Source organism: Lynx rufus, unplaced genomic scaffold, assembly GCF_022079265.1.
Source record: "Lynx rufus isolate CCGP_SWC_20201006 ecotype Redwood Valley unplaced genomic scaffold, mLynRuf1.p SCAF_6, whole genome shotgun sequence".
In the NCBI taxonomy this organism is placed as follows: domain Eukaryota; kingdom Metazoa; phylum Chordata; class Mammalia; order Carnivora; family Felidae; genus Lynx; species Lynx rufus.
Genome location: NW_025814878.1, coordinates 3,630,382 through 3,645,810, shown reverse-complemented (window position 1 = coordinate 3,645,810; position 15,429 = coordinate 3,630,382). Strand labels below are relative to the sequence as shown.

The following is a 15,429-nucleotide window of genomic DNA, read 5'->3' as shown; positions in this document are numbered from 1 at the left end:
GGGCTGGAAGGTGGAAAAGGCAAAGATGGGCTAAGACATTCCAAGTTTAATACGTATGCATTTAAAGTATGGTAGGCTGGGGTGCCTGGTAGGTCGGGGCACCTGGGTGGCTCAGTCAGTTGAGCATCGACTTCAGCTCAGGACATAATCTCGCAGTTCATGGGTTCAAGCCTCACATTGGGCTCTGCTGTCAGCACAGAGCCCACTTCAGATCCTCTGCCCTCTTCTCTCTCTGCTCCTCCTCTGTGCTCTCTCTCTCAAACAATAAACATTAAAAAAATAACAAAGTATGGCAGGTTGCAGTGTCCCCTTGCTTATGTCCCCACTGGCTGTGGATGGAATGCTGAGGCTGAGATTTCCTGTGGTCTGATGCCCTAGCCTGTGGGGCTCTGGTTGAGTAAAGGTTATGGAGAAGGGAGTGTCTGATCCTGTGTTTGCATGCCATAGGGGAGGGCTGCCTGGGTGGCTCAGCCGGTTAAGCATCTGACTCTTGGTTTCAGCTCAGGTCGTGATGTCACGGTTCGTGAGGTCAAGCCCCACGTCGGGCTCCACACTGAGTGTGGAGCCTGCTTGGGCTCCTCTCTCCCTCCCTCTCCCTCTGCTTCTCTCTCCCCCCGCCCCTGCTTCTCTCTCTCAAAATGCAAAAACAAACTTTTAAAAGATGCCAAAGGGAAGTGCGGTGTCTATGGTGGCCTTAGCCCCTCACCATCTTCTCGAGGAGCGTGCTTGGCCCGTATCTGTAGGACCTGCGGCCGTCTGTCCCGACAGGGAGCTCCTTCCAGGTTTCTGGAGGACACGTGTGGTTGTGCAGTGCACACACCTGTGCCCTTTCGTGCCTCCTCACAGTGACCCCCAGGATCCTGAGAGCCATGGCAGAGCGCCAGTCGGAATTCACACATTTCAGACGGATCCGAATCGCCATGGGGACCTGGAACGTGAACGGAGGAAAGCAGTTCAGGAGCAACCTCCTCGGGACGGCAGAGCTGGCCGACTGGCTGCTGGACTCCCCCAAGCTCTCGGGCCTGGCAGGGTCCCCGGGTGAGTGCGTGCAGCTGTTGCGACCACGAGGGCCTCGGTTTGACCTTTTCCGCAGCTGGTGCCTCCTGAGAATTGGTATTTGGTGCTCTCACTCCTGAGAAAGGTTAGAAAGTGCCGTGGTCTAACTTTCTAGGACACACCTGGCCAATTATTTGACGCCTTCCCTTTTCCGCGTGTTTGGAAGGGCTGTCGAAGTGGGGAGTCTCTCTCTTCACATACAGAGATTTTGCAGTTGTGGGTCTCGCTCACTAGAACCTTCTTGTCGTGAGGAGGAGCACGTGGCTCCTGGAGCCACGTTGCCGTCGGAAGCTGGGCCAGAGCCAGGCACACGGGTCGTGTTGCTGCTGACCAAGCACGTGTGTCACAGCCTTCTCCCCAGCCACCTGTGTCTGCATATCCGCTCTAAGCAGTTGCAAAAGAATTTGTGTGCCTTTTAGGAGTACAATAATCCCAAGTTGGGCGCCTCACCTTGTGTCTTACATCATGCAAGGGAGTATTGGATGGCCTCAGCATTGCAGGGTTGGGAGAATCAATGATTTTCTGCAGTCAGCATTTATGCGGAGGCCTGGCTCTTTCAGGCTTCCTTGGATTCTGCAAGAGACCCGTGATCCGGTTCTCTGTGGACGTGTAAGAGCCTCTCATTCTCCACAGCGGCCCTGAGAGGTGCCTGGAGCTCACCCCACCCCCCACCATCACGTGCACGGTCGGCACCCCGCTTGCTGCCTCGAGGTGCAGGAGAGCTGGAGCGCACAGTTCGGGGGTCCTGGGATTCTTGTGTCGGTGGGGACCGTTCAGAATGCCCACCGGAGCAGGCCCCATAAGTGCTGCAGACATTAGAGAGAACTTCCCTCCCCCTTTTCGAAAAATGGCTCTTTGTTTGCCAGCCGGCAGGGTGGGTGGGGACAGCAAGCTGTTGTCACTTTGCGGGGCATATTATTGGGACGCAGGCTCAGCAGCGCCCCCTAACCGGAAAAACTCACCGGGTTCGGGAGGGAGGAGGGGCTGTGGTGACTGTCGCCAGCAGATCAGAGGAATTGGGTTGTTTTTCTTTAAACAAAGAAGAGAAGCTCTAAGCCAGTCAAGCTTGAAGTTTCCAAGCTGCCCTGTGAGGCCAACAGGGAAAGAAGTGGACAGCCTGGCCTTTCCCGATGGCGTCAGGGAGCACAGGGTGTCCCTTTGTGCAGCGCTTTGAACCACAGCCTGAAATGATGGCTCAGGAAACGAGTGGCAGAAGGTGGCGGGGGGGCACTGGAGAGATGTGGCAGGGGTCGTGTTAAAGCCTCAGCTTCCCTGTTAACGGGGACCCAGAGAGAACGGATGAGCAGCACCATGGCTGGCTGTGTGCCCTGTAGAGTGCATTTCGGTAGCAGACCTCAGCCGTCACCACCTAGAGCTGGACAGGGTTTTCCGTGCTCCGACCACCGAGACGACAGTCCCCTGGGGCAGGAAGGGCCACATCAGTCAGTCATAACCGGCAAGGCTGGGCCCAGCACTGTGAAAAGTACTGAGGGACACAGGCAAGTGTGAGACAGTGACGTCCCCACATGCCTTTGGGCCTGATGCACGTGTTGGTCACCGGGAAGGAAGGGAGACGGACAGGATGGTGCCCTTACCACCTGCCAGGTGGAGTGGGTAGTTCACACGTGCCATCTGATGGATGCTTCATAACTCCTTGTGAGATGGTGGTTACTGTCCCTTCTGCAAAGAAAGGAACAGAGGTCTGGAGGGGTCAGTAACGTGCCCCAGGATGTAGACAGGGAAAGGCCACGTGCACAGCAGGACGTGAGGGAAGGTGGGGCTCCACACGAAGCTTCACTGAGTCATCGGGACGCGTGCATCCGGACCCGGGGCACACCTGGGCTCAAAGAGGCAAACTCGGTGCCCCGCGAGTTTGCTGACCCGCAAGTTTGCCTTGTTGAGTCTGATTGTCCTTCACCTCCGGCCTTTCCCCCCCCAGATGATGACAGCCCAGCTGACATATTTGCCGTGGGGTTTGAAGAGATGGTGGAACTGAGCGCAGGGAATATCGTCAATGCCAGGTGAGCATCCAGGCACGAGGGGTGCAGGCGGCACCCTGAAACTCACCCGAGGCTTTCCTGAGCCAGGGGCCTGGCTAGGAGCGGGGTTCTGGGCCATCCTGCTTCGGCGTCCGCTAACCTGGGACCCTGGACGTGTAGATACTTGGGATTGCATTCCTTCTCCACACACAGATGTGTACCTCCGGTTCCTCTTTCTTTGCAAATTAAGGAAATAGAAGGACGGTGTGGTATTGCTGTATATTCTCAGCCGTGTGTGGAGGCTGAGTCATGCTGTGAGCTGGCATGTGGGCACCTGGAAGGTGTGGGCTGAGGGCCAGGCTGGAAGGGTGCCGACTCACCTTTCCTGGGGTAGGTGAGAAGGGTAAGTGCAGGGAGACGGTGTTTCTGTTCCCTCCACCGGATGCAAAGGAAAGAAAACCACTGTATTAATGTTTTCTGTAAGGTCAACTGGACTTTTTCTTTGTTGGTTTTATTTCAAGGACTTTTCTGAACAAATAATAAAACCTGGTCTGTGCAGCTCTAATGAGCGAGGTACTGCATTGGGTTTTAGGTGGAGGGGGTGGGGTGAGACGTGTGCTGTGATGTGTATGGTACAACCAGAAATACACAGATAGTCCATGGCCGGAGTTGAGGCAGGGAACTAACATGGGAGTGGGGACAGCATGACACCAGTTGTACAAAAAGAATAAACTAAGGGCTGGAGGAGTTTGTGGGTAGGAGGGCCATCTCCAGCAGACGGTAGAGCGTTTCTTTCTCTTCCAGTACCACCAACAGGAAGATGTGGGGTGAGCAGCTCCAGAAAGCCATCTCACGCTCTCATAGGTACATTCTCTTGACTTCGGCACAGCTGGTGGGCGTCTGTCTGTATATCTTTGTACGTCCATACCATGTCCCATTCATCAGGTAAGAACATTGAGTTAATGAACGTCTGGGGGACACGGGGTTGTTGGTCTCGGTGTTTTGTTCGGACTTCCTCCCCCTCCCCCCTCCTGCACCAGGTTCGGGACTTGCCATTATTCTAAATCAATGTAGCAAACCCCCCAAGGAAAAACTGGGCTGAATAGAATATTGTCTGGTGACTAAAAAGCCACAGTGGGAACCTTCCAGGTCAGGAAGCTGAGCTCTTTCAGAAAGAGTGATTGTTGTCTCCCAAACTCAGTTTTGTGCAAGGAAAGGGATTTTTCGTTGAAGTTTTAGACAGGAAGCCTCTGACCAAGAGCTGAGTAACCCATCAGGAAATGCCAGCTCTTTAAAAGAGTTCTAAATAAGACATGTGGGCAGAAAGCCTCTCCCACTGTCACCCCATTGCAATGTCCCTAAAGTGACAGCTTTGTAAATGTCAGGAAGAGAACACTTAGGAAATGGGTGTCCTCTTAGGAAAGTGTGAGTGTGCATGTGTGTGTATATGTGTGTGCACGCATGTATACATGTGTGGTGTGTGTGTGCATGCATGTGTACATGTGTGCGTGTGTATTGTAAGGTTTGGGAGGAACTCACCTTTTCCCTCGATGACTCATAACCTCCCATTGCTACCGGGTCTCGCCCACGTCCATAGCATTCCCTCCAGTCTTTCTCACCGCCCCTGCCGGGCTGAACCTTTCCTGCTACCTGGGTGAACACCTCTGTGTATTTAGAGGAGAGGAGGCGTGCCCGTGGCAGAGCTTGGAGAGCAAGACTGGGCTCTGTGCCCGTAATCTATGATGCTCAGAAAATCTTTAAGTCCGTGTCCCCCTGACTGTTCATTCTGGCAGTCGGGCAGTGTCCAAAGTGAGTGGGTGAAAGTCAGTGAAGGTAAGGTCAGGGTAGAGGTTAGAGATGAACCACGAGAGAGGGCGGTGCTGGGGAGCTCCAGATTTCCCGGATGCCGCCCAGGGTCCCCAGCCTCTCCTTCAGCCTTAGCTTGTTTAGCTCCTATGCTTCTTGGCCACCTTGTCCGCTGATTGCTGGTCCCAGGGAGCAGGGGAGACCTCTGTGTGCCTCAGTCTACAGTCCCGTGGACCCACACACTCACTCGTAGGAATTGCAGGCTGGCATTCGAATGCGAGCTGGAGTCTGCATGGAAACCGCCTACCCAGCCGGGCACAAATAACTGGATGTTTCCTGTTTCTTAACATGCGTGGATTACCTGACTGCAGCATCCGTGCTTTGCCGGAAGGCTGCGGGTGTGGGCCGGGGGTGGGGAAGCCGGTGCTGCTTCCCAGGCATAGAAGCAGAAAGCGGGGATGGAAGTGACAGCTTCATGAGTGGTTCTGTGAGCGCAGGGCGCTTGAGAGTTGGGGCTGTGGAGACGGTCCTCCAGGCCTCCCAGGAGGCAGCCGTCAGCAGGGAGAGGAGAGTGTGGCGCGCTGGGCACCACATGGCCTGGCCGCTGACGATGTGATTAAACAGATTCTGAGCCACAAGCCCCAGGCTGCCGCCCAGCTCTTCTCTGGAGCCAAGCGGGTTTCCGCTTGTCCTTCTTAACCGCTAAGGAGCCGCCACCCGTGTGCATTCTGTGTTCCAGAGACGTGGCGATTGACACGGTGAAGACCGGCATGGGAGGAAAGGCGGGGAACAAGGGTGCCGTGGGCATCCGCTTCCAGTTCCACAGCACCGGCCTCTGCTTCGTGTGCAGCCACCTGACGGCCGGGCAGGCCCAGGTGAAGGAGAGGAACGACGACTACAGGGAGATCACCCAGAAGCTCAGTTTCCCGATGGTGAGCAACGTGCCGTGGGTGGATGGTGGCCCGGAATGTGACAGGGACGCGTGTGCTGGCTCCCTGCTCGGCGCAGCCCCACGCGTGGTTTTCTGAGCTGCCCGTATAGGCCGGGCATCGGAGGTGCGACTGCTGGAGGGTCCCTGCCCTTGGGGGCTCAGCGCTGGGGGAGGGGAGATGAGCTGGGATGGCACAACAGAGGTGAGCCCAGGGGGTCTGGAGTGTTCTGTGCCCCACATCAAGTCCTTATGCACTTATACGTTTTCGTTGCATCCCTGTGTGTTTTCCGATTTTCTCACTTGTGGTCCATGCTCTGTCCAAGTTGGTGGAGAACAACTGAATCCAAACAGTGTGAGACGTGGTTTTCTTTAGATCTGTGGTCTTCACATATGTATTCTGTTGCAGCTAAGAACGCCCGTTTTTTTACTTTTAATTTTTTTTTTAATTTTTTTTTTTCCAACGTTTATTTATTTTTGGGACAGAGAGAGACAGAGCATGAACGGGGGAGGGGCAGAGAGAGAGGGAGACAGAATCGGAAACAGGCTCCAGGCTCTGAGCCGTCAGCCCAGAGCCTGACGCGGGGCTCGAACTCACGGACCGCGAGATCGTGACCTGGCTGAAGTCGGACGCTTAACGACTGCGCCACCCAGGCGCCCCTTTACTTTTAATTTTTAAAAAATGTTTATTTATTTATTTTGAGAGAGAGAGAGACACTGTGTGAGAGCAGGAAAGGGGCAGAGAGAGAGTGAGAGAATCCCAAGCAGGGCCTGTGAGGTGAGCGCAGAGCCCCATGCGGGGCTTGATCCCACAGACTGTGAGATTGTGACCTGAGCCAAAATCAAGTCGGACGCCCAACCGACTGAGCCACCCAGGCGCCCCAAACGCCCGGTTTTTGAATCTGTGGATTCCTGACTAAGGAGCCCTGGATCCTTCCACCTGGTCTCCAGGTTGAGGATAATATGCGCCATGCTGCCCTCTGGTGGTGGCAGGGGTTTCCATCCCAAAGCCGGCGGATCTTCTTTTCAAATGCAGATTTGAATGTTCTTTTCCTGTATGAACATGACTGCCTGCACACCTTCAGCCTGGTGCAAACCACCGGTTTCCCAGCAGTGAGGGGAGGCCAACTCTTTTCACCACATGTTCTGCCAGTGTCTGTGACACCGTTGGCTGGGTCACAGAGCTCCAGAGTGTGAGAGCAAATAGATCCCATAAAACTGACATCCTGTTTACTGGGCTGCATAGGCTCTCCAAGCAAAAACTCTTTTATTTTCATCAGTGAGTGCTGTAGTCTTTGCTGTAGTTTTTGTTTCTTGGATCAAAAAAGAAACAGAGCTGGGAAATTTACAACGTGTAGTCTTCTAATTTACGTAGGACATTATGCGTGTTTTCTCTGTGTGTCTCTTCATTTAAAAAAAAAAAAAAAAGTCCAACCAGGGGCGCCTGGGTGGCTCAGTCGGTTACGCATCTGACTTCAGCTCAGGTTGTGATCTCATACTCCATGAGTTCGAGCCCCGCATCAGGCTCTGTGCTGACAGCTCAGAGCCTGGAGCCTGCTTCGGATTCTGTGTCTCCCTCTCTCTCTGCTCCTCCCCTGCTCATGGTCTGTCTCTCTCTGTCTCTCTCTCTCAAAAATAAACATTAAAAAAAATAGTCCAACCCTTCTCACTTAAAGTGCTGTTTTGAAATAGTAAACTTTAGACATATTCAAAGTATTCAAAGGGCTCAAAACGAGCCTTTTTTTTTCAACAACAGAAAATTGCGGATGCCGATCAGTTAATGCTCTACACCTGTGCTGCCCGGCAGACTAGGCTGTAGCCACAAGCAAGTATTTTAATTTAAAATCCCTTGGTTACACTGGCCACATTTCTTGATGGCCACTCACTGGCTGCTTGTGACGCTGCCTGTGGCCAGCTGCTCCCGTTCTGGACGGCACAGATGGAGAACATTTCCATCACTGCCGAAGTTCTGTTGGACAGCAGCGCTCTACACATTTATTTGGTTGTGATCGTTTTAATCCTCCGCCCAGATTACTGTCGTGGTTTGCAGGGAGTGGGGGTATAGCAGAAACAGATTCTGGAGTTAGGCAGATCTGAGTTCAAATGTTGCATTTATTGTGCATTAGTGGTGTAACTTCAGCAAGCTTTTTGAACTTTCTTTTTTAATCTAAAAGAGAGCCCATAGTGCGTGCTGCCCAGGGTTGCCGTGAGGGCAGTGCCCTGGGACACAGCCCAGTGCTTATGGATGGGTGGTAGGGGCGATGCATAGTGGCCACTGTCATTGTCTTTGGTGATTCACGGCAGGGAGAGAGGACAAGGACCAGTGCTCTCCAGAGCTGTGCTGGTGGACCTCGGGCTCAGGGTGGGCTGGACCAGGACGGGGGCGGGGGGGAGGCGGGGGGCGTGGGGGCTGAGAATGGAGCAGAGGGTCACAGGATGAAAATGGACAAAATCCATGACGTTTTACAAAGTTGCACGTTCTGAGCATTTTCACTTATTTTCTTATGCCTGATCCTCCTAACTCTGAATGTTTGGGGCCACTCTTCTTCGGGTGTGTAGACATAACGAAGGCAGGAGCACAGCCAGTCACGGAGCTGGGGTGGGCGCAGCAAAGGACGAAGTCATGCTTCCCCAGTTAGAGCTGAGCTTTCTCCAAACCATTCAAAAACATCGTCATTTTAAGCAAAGTACGCCACGTAGGGGCGCCTGGGTGGCTCAGTCTCTTGATACCAGCTCAGGTCACGATCTCACAGTTCATCAGGTTGAGCCCTGAGTTGGGCTCTGGGCTGACAGGCAGGATCCCGCTTGGGATTCTCTCCCTCGCGCTCTGCCCCTCCCCTGTGTTTGTTCTTGCTCACTCTCTCTCTCAAAATAAATAAATAAACTAAAAAAAAAGAATAAGCTACGCAAAAGCCCCTCAGTAAGTGTATGGGATTAATGAAAGACGAGATGCTCTATTATGAGACATTTTTTTTTAATTTTTTTTTTCAACGTTTATTTATTTTTGGGACAGAGAGAGACAGAGCATGAACGGGGGAGGGGCAGAGAGAGAGGGAGACACAGAATCGGAAACAGGCTCCAGGCTCCGAGCCATCAGCCCAGAGCCTGACGCGGGGCTCGAACTCACGGACCGCGAGATCGTGACCTGGCTGAAGTCGGACGCTTAACCGACTGCGCCATCCAGGCGCCCCTGAGACATTTTTTTAAGTAACATTTTAAGAAACAGCGCATCTGTGTATTATCTGCATGGTGAATTTTTCTCCCGTCGCCCACCTTCTTTGCCAGATGGGCCAGGATGACTGTGATTTTGTTTACGACAGGGAAGAAACATCTTCTCTCACGATTACGTGTTTTGGTGCGGCGATTTCAACTACCGCATCGATCTCACTTACGAAGAAGTCTTCTATTTTGTCAAACGCCAAGACTGGAAGAAACTTCTGGAATTTGATCAGCTCCAGCTGCAGAAATCAAGTGGAAAAGTAAGTTGTGCTCTTAAAATATGCCTTAGCATATTTTACTATGGAGTAGCATCTAAGTGTCTACACCGGCGTGCGGTAAATTAAGCTCCATGAGTGGATTTAACAGTGATTCTGATGCTAAGATGTGTGGAGTGTGAAGTTAAACATGAGCGTCCATTCACACCCACTGCCTGGTCCTCCTACAATGGGCTGTGCTCAGGGTCTGTGTGTCCGCTCGGGGCGGGAGCAGCCGCCCCCCTGCAGGAGACTGGCGGGCACACGGACCAGCCACAGGAGCAGTGGCAGCGGAAGCCCCTCCTCCAACACCAGAGCCCGTGCTCTGCGGTTAGAGGTGGGCTTGCTGTCCCTCGTCCTTCACACAAACTGAGCCCTCAGTCCTCTGTGTCCCCCCAGGGAGCAAGTGGTCGCGCTCGGCGGGAATCAGAACGGCTTCGAAGGGCCCCGTGTCAGCAGCAAGCACAGTACTGGGTGGGGATGGAGAACGCTGATGTAGACAAGCCCACCCAGCTCGTACCCCACGCCAGCCTTGTAGGATGATAGTTCTGTTTCTCATTGGTGAACACACTAATGAATTATAACTGTATTTAATATACTTTATATACCAATTTGCGTGGGTAATCCTCAAGACCGTCCTATAAATTACGTTATTATACCCATTTTATAGACAAGAAAACTGAGGCCAAGGTGAAATGAGTCCAAGGTCACACGGTCAGTACACAGAGCCATGATGCAGTCCAAGATTGTCAAACTACAGAGCTCATGTTTGTCCCCCCAAATGACCCGTGTGCAGTTTTTTAGTGACTCCTCAGGCAATGACACGATAGGAAAGATTCAGGTGTAGGATCTGTCCTCAGTTCTTCCAGGTCACACTGGCCGGCTTCCCGATGACCCAGCTGATCTTCTCCAATGCATACTGTTTGCTCATGTTGGTATCTGGTAGCTTTGTGGCAGGCTGGGCTGAGAGGGCAGGTGCACAGCCATATTCCATTTACCTTTTGAAAACGCAGCCGGTAAAATGTGTGGTGAGAGGGATTCAGGTGTCTCTTGCGGCAAGAGACAGGCATTTTTTGACGCTTTCTGTGCACTCCCCACTCAACCCTGCCAGGGCTGTGGATTGCTAAGGGAGGCCAGATGGAAAAGTAACCACGCCATACATCTCTGCAACAGTTTCTTCTCTCTGCCTCCTACCAGTGTTGTCCACACCCTTCCACAGATGCACTGAGTGAATTAGTACAGGCCGTTCTAGGGTCTTCTCACGGCACTGCGGCTGGATCCGGAGCTAAACCGAAAGAGAGTTCAGTCTCAGTTCTGTGCTTCTGTTGACCCGGTTCATTCAGTTAGCAAATATCGATGGAGACCTTGATAGCGATGGCCGGGCATCGTACTAGGTCTGGGACTGTGCGGATGGGGCACCTGTGAGCCTCGCCGCCTGCCTTCCGCGGTCTCCCGGGAACTGGCAAGCGGACAGTGGTACATCGGGTACTTGAGGTGGGTGGGAGATCCTGTGTGGTGTGTAAGTCAGTACAATGAGTAATCATCACTCTCTTGCTAATTAAATAGCACCCATACGTTCGGTTTGAAACATATTTGCAAATACAACGTAGATCCTGTGTCTTTTAAGGAAGAGAGCCCTTTGGTATGTGCTTTTTTATTTTTTTGTTTTTACATACGACACACAGAATCTAGGAGAACGAAGGTGGTCTTGGTCTTTTCTCCCAATAGATTTTTAGAGACTTTCATGAAGGCACCATTAATTTTGGACCTACTTACAAGTATGACGTTGGCTCGGCCGCCTACGACACAAGTGACAAATGCCGCACCCCTGCCTGGACAGACAGGGTCCTGTGGTGGAGGAAGAGGCACCCTTTTGACAGAACAGGTGCGTGGGACCTGTGCACCTTCAGAGCTGGTAGAGGGGGAATGGTCGACAACCACAGAGGGCAAGTCAGTCACAGTGATGCAGCACAGCGTTCTTTGCTATAAACAGCAACTTTCTTGGTAGCCCGAAGCTACAGGAGATTCATTCCAGTTGTTGGCCCCTAAGCTTTGGAAGTTGTGCTTTGGGGAGCTCCCCTTTGGCTCTCCCCATCCCTGCATCACGGCTGTCCCCGCACACCACCCCGTCTGCCTTCTGTCCTGGGGGGGGGCGAACAGGAGAGAAGTCAGTGTCCAATGTCTGTGCCTCACCCACAACATGCAGTACATCCGGCCCCTTTTGTTCAACCAAACTCTTACCTGCTTAAAGCTCCAATTCCAAATAGGACATGAGCCCGACACAGGGAAGGAGGGTTTTTTCTCAATTAGTTTTCCAGTATGTTTAGAAGTATTAACAATGGCCAGCTGGGACGGGCGGCTGATTTAGAACACCTATACCTAAAACAGCTCAGCTTTTCTGGCAAGATGGATGCAGAGATTTCAAAGCCAGGAAATCACACTGTTCAGATCGCTCTGTGGGTGTCTGTGACCTCCCCAGGGTACCGAGAGGCAGGGACCCCGTCATGGTCTTAGTCTCTGCTTCTCCTACCGTACGAAGGGCTGCAGACGCCCTGTGTTCCTGTGGCCTCTGGGGTGGAAAGCCCACAGCCGCCACTGAGTGTGTCCACTGGGGAGGAAGTAGGCAGCACTGGACGACCTACGTGGATTACCTGCCCCAGACCCCAGAGCCGCCTTGGCGTGGTTTCCGGCCCAGTGGGTTAGAGGGAACGAGTCTGAGACTGGGTGGTCTGTGACATAGACCCCCGTGGCCCAGGCTCCTCAGTCGGCTTTTCCGTATGTTGACACAATCGTGTGTTGTGTGTGGGTCTCTTGATCGTAATCCCTGCGAGTAGCCGGAGATCTCAACCTGCTAGACAACGACATAGACGCGGACAGCACGGTCAGACATTCCTGGTCTCCTGGAGCCCTCAAGTATTACGGCCGAGCGGAACTGCAAGCATCCGATCACAGGTACGGTCCTGGATGCCGCGGGGACTTTTGTGCTGGCAAGAGCAGCGTCCGCTGCTCCCCGCGGACAACGGGTGTGCTGTCCCCTTCAGAATGCGGGTGTGCAGGCATGTGGAATTCAGTAAACAACAGAGAAGAGTGTGACAGATCGCTGTGTACCCACCATCAAGAAATAATCACTGTTAGTAGTGTTTTGTCATTGCTCATATCACAACTGACGTCATTTATGAAAATTTCAAAGATGCAGCCTATGGTACTTTGTCGTTTAAATTCCCATAAATGATGTCATTGTGCAACTTGCTTTTTTGGTCACTTAGTGCCTTTGAGATACGCTCGACAGACTGAGCCACCCAGGCGCCCCATGCCATAGGGTTTTTAAGTGTTGGATTCTGAGTTCTTAAATGCTCTGAGCAGTTGGTTTGGCCATTAAGGGTGGAACACAGCAGCCGGGTCGGTCAGCTCGGTGTGCCCCGAGACCAGTCTCCTAGAACGTCTGTAAAGAGACAGAGGAGGGCATTTGAGGGTGTGAACAGGAAGGGTTTGATCGTCCCACAGCTGCTACCAAACTTGCCTGTCAGTTTCAGCTTCTACAAGGAAGGAAATTAGGAGACAGAGTTGCTGGTGAAGTTAGTCAGCCGTTAAGTCTAAATCTTTAGTTATTCTAAATTCTCGAGAAACCTGTTGTTGCAAATACGTGCCCAGAAATGAGCCCCGGGAAATCTCCAGATATGGGACTTCCAGGTGTGCTAGTTCAGTGAGTGTCTTTAGAAGCAGTTCATCGAACTATATTTGCTGAGCAGGGTCCTGTATGCTAGGCCCTGTTCCTGGCACTGAGGATTAGCAGTGAACAAAACAGACAAGACCACATTCTCACGGAATTGTCTAGTGAGGACAGACAGCTAGTAAACAAGTGTAAGTGCTGTGAAAGGAAAAATAGTAATGGCAAGAGTCAGACAAGGGGTTGGTGCTCTTTTAAACCCAGTGTTCAGGGAAGGCCTTTCAGATATGATGACCATGGAGCCAAGGCCTGAAAGACGTGAGAGTGTGAGCCATGGGGGTGTCGGGGGGAGAGCATTCCAGGGTGAGGAGCAAGGCAGTGAACATTCAGGAATCCAGAGAATAGAGGTGGCGTAGAAAGAGTGGAGGAAGTCCTAGGAGATGGGCAAGAAACGTAGACCACGTGGAACCCCACGGGCTGCAAAAAGACGTTGGGTTTTACTCGAGCTGAGGAGTGGAGTCATCTGACGAGGTGTTGACGGGATCAGCTGAAGAGAGTCCATTGGGGCCAGGGAAGAAGCCAATGCAGCAGGCAGGGGAAGAAACAGTGCCAGTCTTGAACCAGGTGGTCATGGGTCCCCGTGGCAAGACGTGTCTGGGTTCTGGATGGATGTTGAAAGTGGCGCCCACGGGGTTGGGTGGCATGTATGTGCATGGGGGACGATTTGAGGAGGACCCCAGGGTTTGGCCTAAGCAACCGCAAGGATGGAGTAGCCTCCACTCAGCCAGGATGCTGGGAGGTACAGATCTGGACATAATGGTTTCAGATGCGTCTTAGACTTTTATTGATTTTTCTAATTATAAAAGCAGAGTATCTCCCTTATTGACGGTTAGGGGGAAACCTACATAAACAAGCAAAGCCTCCATAGTTCTGTGTCTGCAGTGGTTTGTCATGTGTTGGCTGCGTTTTCCAGGCACGTTAGAAGATTTTACACCAAAATGTTCACCTGTGCGTGGTGTATGTTCACGTGTAGACGTGCTTTTAAGTATTTAAATGCGTATAAGAACATTGGGATTATGTTAGGCAGACTTACCATTTTGCTTTCTAACTTATTACATTAATATTTTTTAATTAAACTTTTTCTCTTGAGGGCACCTGGGTGGCTCAGTTGGTTAAGTGTCCAACTTTGATTTTAGCTCAGGTCATGATCTCGCCATTGTGAGATCCAGCCCCAGGGTCAGGCTCTGCACTGACAGTGTGGAGTCTGCTTGGGATTCTCTCTCTCCCTCTCTCTCTGCCCGTTCCCCCCAACTCGTGCACTCACTCGCGCTGTCTCTCAAAATAATAAACGTTGAAAAGAATATTAGGAAAAATGTAATTAAAAATATCTTTTATTTTGAGGTAACTATAGATTATAATTCCTCTGTAAGGAATAATACAGAGGCCCCATGTACCTTTCTCCCAGTGCCCGCGGTGAGAAGATACTGTCGCTCTGGAGCACGGTGTCATGACCAGGTTGGTGACACTGACACGGTCCAGATGCAGAATGTCTCTATCACCACAGGGATGCCTCATGGTGCCTTTTTACAGCCACGCTTGTCTCCCCTGCTTGGCCCCTGTCCACCGCTGCCCTTTTTCCTCCCTTTCCATAATTTTGTTATTTGTTTGTTTGAAGTTGTATTTATTTTGGGAGAGGGAGGAGAGAGCAGGAGAGGGGCAGAGGGAGGGAATCCCAAGCAGCCTCCACACTGTCAGCGCAGAGCCCGACATGGGGTTCCATCTCATGATGGCGGGATCATGACTTGAGCCAAAATCAAGTCGGATACTTAACTGCCTGAGCCACCCACTTTTAGAAAACACTCACTTTGTGCATATTCCTGTGTCAGATTCTTCTCAGTCTTCTTTTTTGTTCCAGAAGCAAAAAAAAAAAAAAAAGTCTAACAATGGTGCTGTACATCTCGGGGATCATACTGATTATATATCACTTTTGCAGTGTCCCCTGGTTTTAAAGGTCACCACCATATGATCTACGATTTTGTCTTATGTTTTGTTTCCTCTCGATGCTGTATTCTATATATACATATATTTTTTTAGTAAAGTTTATTTTGAGAGAGAGTGTGCATGCGTGCATGCCAGCAGGGGAGGGGCAGTGAGAAAGGGGAGAGAGAGGATCCCAAACAGGCTCCACGCTGTCAGCCCGGAGCCAGACTCAAGGCTCAAACTCACGAATCATGAGTCGATGCCATATTATAAATGTCTTCAATAAGGTTGCATGATCTTCATAATAGAGGATTTTCTACATTTTTGTAGAGAGTAAACCCATCCTCCATCACAATTACAATAACAGTTGTTTTGGGGCGCCTGGATGGCTCAGTCGGTTGAGCATCTGACTTCGGCTCTGGTCACAATCTCACAGTCTGTGAGTTCGAGCCCCACGTCAGGCTCTGTGCTGACAGCTCACAGCCTGGAGCCTGCTTTGGATTCTGTGTCTCCCTCTCTCTCTTCCCCTCCCCTGCTCAC

The 15,429-nt window shown here is 51.8% G+C and overlaps 1 protein-coding gene across 1 annotated transcript in view; it reads left to right on the top strand.

Moving 5' to 3' along the window:
- Positions 1 to 15,429, top strand: part of SYNJ2 (synaptojanin 2) — a 69,930-nt gene that overhangs the window by 39,316 nt on the left and 15,185 nt on the right. Inside the window, exons 12-18 of the mRNA XM_047102107.1 lie at positions 847 to 1,038; positions 2,996 to 3,077; positions 3,840 to 3,980; positions 5,581 to 5,773; positions 9,090 to 9,248; positions 10,971 to 11,127; positions 12,077 to 12,194. Coding sequence (XP_046958063.1) covers positions 847 to 1,038; positions 2,996 to 3,077; positions 3,840 to 3,980; positions 5,581 to 5,773; positions 9,090 to 9,248; positions 10,971 to 11,127; positions 12,077 to 12,194 — 1,042 coding nt within the window. The remainder of the gene's footprint in view (positions 1 to 846; positions 1,039 to 2,995; positions 3,078 to 3,839; positions 3,981 to 5,580; positions 5,774 to 9,089; positions 9,249 to 10,970; positions 11,128 to 12,076; positions 12,195 to 15,429) is intronic.